Genomic DNA, 9,050 nt, shown 5'->3' on the forward strand with positions numbered 1-9,050 from the left:
TTTCGAACTCCAAAATTTATTTAAACAAACTAATAAACTAGTCACAGAAGATTTTATTGCTTTTTTTTTTGTCTTTGAGATTTTATTGCTTTATCATGTATAATATGCAACATTGTATACAATAATGTTGGGTCGATCAGGTTCAATATGTTTTTTCTGGATAATTTAAAATTAGGTTTGATATTAAAAATGACCCAATAAAAACTTAATTCTGAATCTAGCTAAAATGCTAAACCCCCACCGGATGACTCATACACTCCCTTACTGGTTAGCCGAGTTTTGGTAGTTGCCAAACATTATTGCAAGTTCTTAACTAACTTGAGTTGGTCAAGCGATTAGCTTACTTGTTCATTTAAGCAAATCTCAAGAATTCAAATTCCGCCTTATGCATTCAGCAATGACAAACTTTTAAATATACAAGTTTTCATTTCTCAAGCGAGGTGACCGAGTCCTTGTAGAGATAAGAGCATGCTTAGCACATAGATCCAATTTAATCACTTCAATCATGATTACAACATAATGAAGATCGTACAAAGGTGATGACTTACAAGGCTATATGGGAAACATTGCGAAGCTATAAGTAGTACTCATACCCATAAAACCCCAAACCAAGAAAAAAGAGAGTTTAGAATAAAATAAAACAAGAGGTATATGACTTTACACAAGAAATAAAACTTCACAAACTTCTTCCTATACCCTCTACTGTACGTTCCTCTTAGTGGCATTCAAATCCTGTTTTCTGACCATAGACACATAATTGATACTTAGATAGTGAGATATTACTTTAACCAAATAGTATGTTGGACCAAGGAGATAAGCTCAAGGCCCTCGGCTTTTGCGAAAGCAAAGACAGCCCTGCTGCTGATCAGGCGGGATCATACCTCCACCTTTCGATGTATCGATCGCCTCGAGCAAGGAAACTACCTCGTCCATCTCAGGTCGTTTATCAGGATTCGCGTCCCAGCATTTCTTCATTACGTTTGCTAGAGAGCTAGGACAACATCTTGGTATTTCTGGTCTCAGATTCTAAAATTTTAACAGAAAAATGTAATCAAATCATGATCATGGATTCAAAGTAAATGTGAATAACCCGTGACAAACATGTGCTGCTCAACTATGAGTTATAGCCAAAACCAGAACATACACACACACACACATATACCTGGCGAACGACGGCTGAAGTAATCTCCGAGAAACTGAGGTCGGGATATGGCATGTCACAACAATATATTTCCCATAAACAGATTCCAAAACTGTACACATCACATTTCCTGTTATAGGGGTTGCCATTTAAGACCTGGAAGCCACCACCCAATTTATGGATGAATATGTAGTTAGTTATACCATGTTTGTGGAAAAGAACTACTTAGTATTGTCCTACTAAAACGAGTTGGTTATATGAATTAGACGATGACATAGTATCTTGTCATAAATCAAATTTACCGGGCTTTATCAGTAATTAAATTAGAAACTTTTAAGGTCACCCTCTTGTTTATATTGGCCCATCATATTCTGCATTATTAAGGACCCGAAAACCCATTTTCAGATTAAATGAAATATGTTTTGGAAAAAGCAAGCGATTGCAGTAATGATCAACTCTGCCATACATGGAAGAACAATTTCTAACTGGTACTAATGACACACCTCGGGAGCCATGTAACCAAGGGTACCGGTCTCCCCAGTCATGTCATTTGGATTTGACGCTTCAACACGGGCGACGCCAAAATCAGCAATCTTAACCGTGCGTGTCTTATCCAACAGCATGTTCTCTGTCTTTACATCTCTATGAACAATCTTTTGAGAATGAAGGTAACTCAGCCTGCAACAAACGAGTAATTTGAGCCGTTATCTAGACAGATTATGAGAGTTGCTATTCTGAACTTGCTAAATCACTATGCAGTCAATGAAAAAATATTTGAAGATAAATACCCTCTTGCAAGATCAAGTGCCAACTGGATGACAACCTTAAAAGCCAACTTTCTTCTTCGATTCTTTATCAGGAAAGATTTAAGCGCACCTCCAGCAAGATACTCGACAACAACACAGCAAATATTGCTTGGCAGGCTAATTAGACCATCATCAGTTTGTATCTGCAATTCTGAAGATCCCATTGTTGCTCCTATGAACTGAACAAGATGAAAGAGTTATTTGAAAATTTCATGACCAAAACCACTTATGTCCTAAAAAAACAGATGCTAGAACACCCAAATTGAGAATACGTGTGAATCAAAATACATGTAATGAAGATGTAGAATAACTTTTTTTCAGTCAGAATAGAAGTGAAAATGGTGACATGTTGATGCTTCCAAAATACAGATTCATTAAGATTTCCATTTTTTTGGTTCAAAAACTGTTTCAATAAGATTTGGTTATAAGCTATTTTGAACCTGAAATAAGCTAATCAACACAAAAGCAGGCATGATATATAAATTTCAAAGTATGGTGCTTTTTAAGCATGTCCAACCAAATGGAAGTTCCTATTCACATCCATTTCCATTTTTTCTGTGACTCTAATTTCAATAAATTTCTATGAAGTTATAGTGTCTTCCTATGTCAATAGAGTATCCGATCAATTAAACACTTAAAAGTTTGAATTCTCTAATTTTACCGGACTTGATGTAGTAAACAAAGTCCTTGAAACTGCTATATGATCTGAAAACTTTAACAACTTGATGTCACAAGTAAAACTGAAAGGAGTTATGCATAGGCATTAGAGGCGTCAATTGACTAACCCTCCGCGACAAGCAGCTGATGATATGCTGTTATAACAACTAACAAGCTCAACCAACAACAACAAAATTAACTGAGAAGAAATGAAATTGACCTTTGTCACATTTGGATGATCAAGTTTATGCCAAACAGCAACTTCTTGTGTAAACGCCGACCTCAGGGCTGCGATTTCAGCATCTGTCCGTTGCCCTTCTTCACCATAGTCCAGCATTTTAACTGATCATTAAATAATAAACACAGGATTGGTTAACAGTGGAAATGCAAAAAAAAAAAAATGAAAAAGAAAGCAAACCAATAACTTCATTGAAAGCACAAGCAATCTCAATATAACATTGAAGATATATTTTATTCCACAGTCACCACACAAAAACAACAAATCAGGATCGCATGAATTTTCATGTATGAGCCCCAACATGCAAAGAGATTCAAAGTTACTCATCATCAATCACTATAAAAGAAATGCAACGTAACTAACTGCCATAACTTTTGATCAAGTGCTTGATCCAACCGAATTTTGCTCCAAAAACTTAGACTATCAAAGAAATTGGCTATGCTTAGCCGTGATCCTATTGAATTAAAGTAATCAATAACAACAACAATAATAATAAAATTAATAAAAAAAATAGTAAACAGAGAAAGAGAAGAGAAGGGGTTACCAGCAACATCTTGGCCAGCATAGACACCACGGTGGACAGTACCAAAAGTTCCACGGGCGATGACACCTTTAATGATGAGGTTAGAAGGGTCAATTTCCCACTCCTGCCTCTGCTTCTTGAAACTAGAAGAGACAACACTCTTCAACTTGGTGGCAGTGGCAACAGCAACAACATCTTGTTGTTGTTGTTGTTGTTCTTCTTCTCCACCTTGCTTCTGCTTGTTCTTCTCAATGGTCAGAACCTTGTTGAGGTGCCTCTCAAGCTGCTCATCAATGGTCTTGAGATCAATCTGATCAGCTCTAACAAATCCATCATTCCCTTCCTTCATCTCTTGTTCTTGTTCTTGTTCCTTGTGTCCTGAGAATTGTGTGGTTATTGGGGTAAGTAGGAATGTTGAGGTTCAATTATTTTGGGATGACGATGAATTGATGATGATCATTCTCTTGTTTGTGTTGTTAGAATTTGTTTGTTTGATTGATTGAGTCCGCAAAATTGCCGCGGAGACTCCAATCATCCAGTTGGGCACATGGAAATGCCCGGGGCACAGCGTGTGGCCACTGACCCACTTGGTCTCCTCCTTCTCCTTCTCCTTCTCCTTCTCTCCTCTTCTTTAACTCATTTTTTTTATAGGCTCTTTAACTCATTTATAATTTTCACTCTTACACTAGTGTTTAGCGTTAAGCGTTCATTGTTCTTCTATTTATTTATTTATTATTCTTTTTCTTGTCTTGTTTTTTATTCCTCACATTATTCTTCTTTTCAGCTTCTTTTTGAACGGCGATTTTTCTTAAGATATTTCTTTATTTAATAATTTTGGAGAAGAAGTGATTTGCCAATATGAATATGAGTAGAGTCTATCGAAATCAAATTTAGCTAACAAAAAATTGTTAGTCTTCTAATTCGATTCATTAAGAATCGAATCTATTTTAATTCATAGAAATTGAGTTTATTTTATAACCGACTCATTAAAATTTGAGCTAATTTTAAAATTTATGATCTACTTACAGAAAATTCACATACTAATTTTAACTCACAAATATAATTTATATAAATAATAAAATATTATAGCACAAAAATAGAAATAAAGGATAATGGTATTAAGTAAATTTACATTTCTCGAAAGTATTTATGGAAAATATATTTTATCAATCCAACTATTAATCATAATAACATATAATGAAGATTATGTATACTGAATTTTATTTAAATCAGACATCAATAAACATAGTATTGTAGAATTATTTTTGTTTATGTATATTTTTTTAATAAATTATGTTAAATTACTTTTCAAATATACAAAATGTATATCAAACAATTGACATAAATAGCATTTCTTTAATCATTGTGAATGAAATGCATTAGGATCGAGAGGATTTGGATCCTCTAAAGTTTGAACATGGATGAGGTATAATGGGTATTGATCTCGAAAGAAAAGGGTTTGAGAAGTGTTGTTGTGAAAGTTACTTGAAATTGAAGATTTAAAAAAGTCTGACTTGTCAATCTATAAAGTGATTAATTAGATAAATTATTTAATGAGATTGAAGGGCTTATATCGTGTTTGAGTTAGATTGTTATTGGCTATAAATGATTATGTTCTATTTGAGTTAGTATACAACCTTGATCTCGAGTCTAGGGTGTCGTATTAGAGACCTCATACCCGTAAGCCGTATGTAACGGTCCAAGCCTCACCCGGTGAATAATAAAGGGTGCGGAGTAAAGTTTTCGTGGTGTTATTGATGAATTTGTTGAGGATTGTGATTTTAAGTTGAGATTATATGGATGATGAAGAGAAGTGAGATTAATATGAAGCTTATGATGAGAACTTGATTAAGTTGAGATATGTGCGAGAGATTATGATTGAGAATGACGATTATGTCAGTAATGATGCGACGGGGATTATTATGATAATGGTAAATGATGATAATTGATTTTGATTGAGGATGATGATGGTAATGAGAGATGATGATGATTGATTTTGATTATAATTGTGAATAAAGTGAAATGAGATTGATGGTGAATTTGTTAACTAAATTGACTCTGATTGAGATATACCTATCTGAGTAGATGTAGTGGCGTTGTTCCACTTACTCCAGGTTATGGTTTGATTTTCTGGGGTAGATGCAAGGATGGTAGTTTTGTCCCGCTCGCTTTCAGTTTATATTTGAGTCTTTCGAGGTAAATGCAATGGTTTGCCCCCACTTGCTCTTGGTTGAGAATGATATGTGATTATTTAAAAATTTATCTAAGTCACAAATTTTTCTGGGTAAATGCAATGGATCGGCTCCACTTGCTCCAAGTTGAGATTTGAGATTCTATTGACCCTTCGTCGCAAGATGTAGTTGGACACTTATACTTTTTCGAATGTTCCCCCAATGCATTTGATATATGAATATGAACTTTTGAATTTGGAAATGCGTGCACGCAGGAATTGTCCAGGATTCACTACCGGACATGTCGGGTTTGGCTATATAACCGACAAATGAGCTCATCAATCATAGGGCAAACATGTATCATATGCATTTGTTTGGGTGTGCATCTTGTTTTTGGTTTGCCTATTTGAATAATTGTATCTATCTTCTATTGATCTAATTATTCTATCTGTGCTCTCTTTTTGTGTATTCTTTGTATTGTTTTGTCTATGTTTGAAAACTGAAAGATCCTTTATGCTGGTGGTGGTGACACTGAGGGTTGTTCCTGATGTAGTAATGGAGGTTGAGGCAAATTAGACTTGATATTGTCCTGATACTCCAGTTTATGTACTGATGGGTAGAAATGAGCGATGTAAGTTTGTTGGATAGAAAACCCTTAGACATGTCTTTGGTCATTTTTCCTTATTATCCAATTTACTTTACGGAATTGTAAACTAAAGAAAATTCATTATGATCTTTTTAAAGTAAATTTTCTCACATAACTTTTCCAAAAAGTTATTTAAAAAATAAACTGTTTTTATAATGAAATTCTTTCTATTTGCAAGTACTTCTTTATTTTGATGGTATTTTCTTTTCTACCGAGAACTCGAAAGTATAATGTTCTCATCCCTTTTTATATCTAACACTTCAGTAATAGGTTCGGGAAGTTTTGGCTCGAAGCAACGACCGAACTATAGAGCTATATGTATTTGTATTTTTTGTTTTTGGTTTAGTTGAGATTTTTTTTTCTCGTCATTTGTCATTTTGAGTTTTTAGCAAGGCAGGATTTGTATTTGAGGAATTTTGAATAAGTATATGTATTTAATATTATGTGAATATAATTATGTGATTAAGTGATTTAAAGTAAAGACTTTTCGATTTTTTAATTAAAAATTCGGTTTGTATTCGCGAATGCTCAATATTAAATAAATATAGTATAAAATTAAAAGAATAATGATAAATAACACCTAAACTTTTAGTGCAATTATGAAGTGCTAAAAATTAAGGTATTATAATTTAATACTACTTATTTCCAAATTAAACTTAAATAATATACCATATACTAAATACTTCGAATACTGAATTTTTTGTGGCGACCTACTGTAGACTACGAACCAACTACAATCTAATGGTGTCTTATGAAGACAATTAATTTGTTATCTTAGATTAAAATATGATTTCCTTTAACAAATTCAGAAAGCATTTTGGCTAAATAACAAATTTTTGTGTTAACATTTAAAGATAACTTTTTTCTTCACCTTTGCAAAACAGGGCCTATAAACATCAGATACACATACACCCTTCCAAGTAATAGCGCAACAGAAATTTCAATTTTCTGGTGGATTGTGCGGCTCATCCAGTGAGTCATCTCCAACCCTTGTTTGTTGCACTCGCATTGAAATCAAAGCTCAAGAGGGATCTAGTACAACACACATGCCAACACCAAATTTCATTAAAGAGAATATCTATATCTTTGTAGGGGTGAAGCTCTTTGTATCTATATTTTTGTAGGGGTGAAGTTTTTTACCGTATAATTGACCTTATTTATTTGATGGTAATCACTTAGATAAAGACACACCAGGATATATCTGGGTGCAATATTCTTCTCCTTTCTACTCCATTTCTGTTCTCTACTACACAGGAGCAAAAAACCAGAATTATCTCGTGCCAAGTGACGAGACAAAACGAAAAGTCTCGTGGCTAGGGACGAGACAAAACAAAGTTGCTCGTGTCTAGTGACGAGCAAAAACAGAAAAGTCTTCTCTGAAGGTCAGCAAGTGTTAGCAACGAAAAAGGGGCTAAGATTCAACCCCCCCTTCTCTTAGCCACTGAAACCATCAAAATTAATCACTAAATAAGTTAAAGTTCTGTTTTGAAGTTATATTTGAGCTTTAATCTGATTTTTAAAGTTTCAATTTACTTAGTTTGATTTTTTAATTTAGGTATCCGTGACTTATATTAGGGTTTTAAGTGTTTAGTTGAAAAAAATTAAGGTAAAAAAATTTCAATTATCACAACAAATAGTCGCTAGAACGTATAATGTAACAGTCGTTAGTCCATCTCAACATGTCGTTAACGATTTTGTGAGACAGTGACAAAAATAAGATCAAGAACCAATGTGAGTCATAACTATTAAGTTGGGAGACTAAATTGAGTAAATTGAAATTTTTGAAATTAGATTGAAATACGAACATAATTTCAGAGACCAATAAGTATTCTTATTTTGTACATTAAAAAATAACAGGCCAAATTATTGCCATAACATAATAGAAGTATGGAAGTTTATCATTCTTCTCTAACAGAGGAAACAAAATTCTTTTTAATAGTTTATTTAACGTTTAGTAGAATAAAAATAAATTTTATTAGAATAAATTTTAGTACGAGTTTAATATTTTTATTCATCGTAAAATATTTATAGAATTACTTGTAGATAAATGTTGGAAAAAATAAAAAAACCATGATTTTTAATTTTATTTTTTAATAATATTAATTTTTTACCGTATATAATTATTCAATTATTTTTTAATTATATATAAATAAATTACTCTTAATAAGATTTTTTTGTGTTATTCAATTATCTTTTTTAAAAATAATTAATTATTAAAATAATTAAAATTTTCACAAAAAAATAAAAAAATTATGAACAAAAAAATTAACTATCCTGATAATTTTTTGTATTTTTATTCATATTTTAATTATAAACATAAATATAATTTGATTATATTATTTATGAAATGTGACTATAGATGTAGATAAAATTTGGTTATATTCCTTATATATAGTTTCATTGTATTGTATTGCTTATAAAGTTAGATTATAATTATGACAATAGAATTGTTCTGGTATTTTTATATGTGTGACTAATTAGTGGTGTTAAAACATTACTCTTAATTATAAATAAGGTTTATAATTTAAAAAATTAAAGACTCAATTAAAAAGATACGAAAAAGATAATGTTAAAATATTCTAACTCTTTAAAATAAAAATATTCGAAATTCAATTAAAAATTATTTAAAATTTAAACTCAATAAAAATTTGTATTCAATGTGTTTTGTATTAAATATATTTAATAACCTATTATATTATATTGGTTGAAATTACCTTTTATAATGTTAATTTTCTAATAACACTTTATTAAAAAAAAACTATTTTTTTAGAATTTTTTAAAAACTAATTAATATTATATATATTTTGTTACATTACATCTTGTTATAAAAAAATTATTTATTTCTAATGCTTATATTAAAAATAAAAA

At 31.6% G+C, this 9,050-nt stretch overlaps 1 protein-coding gene across 1 annotated transcript; it reads right to left on the reverse strand.

Annotated features, from left to right (window-relative positions):
• Positions 1 to 469: 469 nt before the first annotated feature.
• Positions 470 to 3,995, reverse strand: LOC107491383 (serine/threonine-protein kinase STY13). Its single transcript, XM_016112236.3, has 6 exons — positions 3,387 to 3,995; positions 2,825 to 2,946; positions 1,930 to 2,126; positions 1,645 to 1,819; positions 1,163 to 1,297; positions 470 to 1,026 (listed from the first exon to the last, which is right to left on the reverse strand). Exons 1-6 carry the CDS (start codon positions 3,712 to 3,714, stop codon positions 820 to 822), a joined length of 1,164 nt encoding a protein of 387 aa, XP_015967722.1. The 5' UTR covers positions 3,715 to 3,995; the 3' UTR covers positions 470 to 819.
• Between the last annotated feature and the right edge of the window lie 5,055 nt (positions 3,996 to 9,050).

The sequence above is a fragment of the Arachis duranensis genome, chromosome 5 (genome assembly GCF_000817695.3).
Source record: "Arachis duranensis cultivar V14167 chromosome 5, aradu.V14167.gnm2.J7QH, whole genome shotgun sequence".
In the NCBI taxonomy this organism is placed as follows: domain Eukaryota; kingdom Viridiplantae; phylum Streptophyta; class Magnoliopsida; order Fabales; family Fabaceae; genus Arachis; species Arachis duranensis.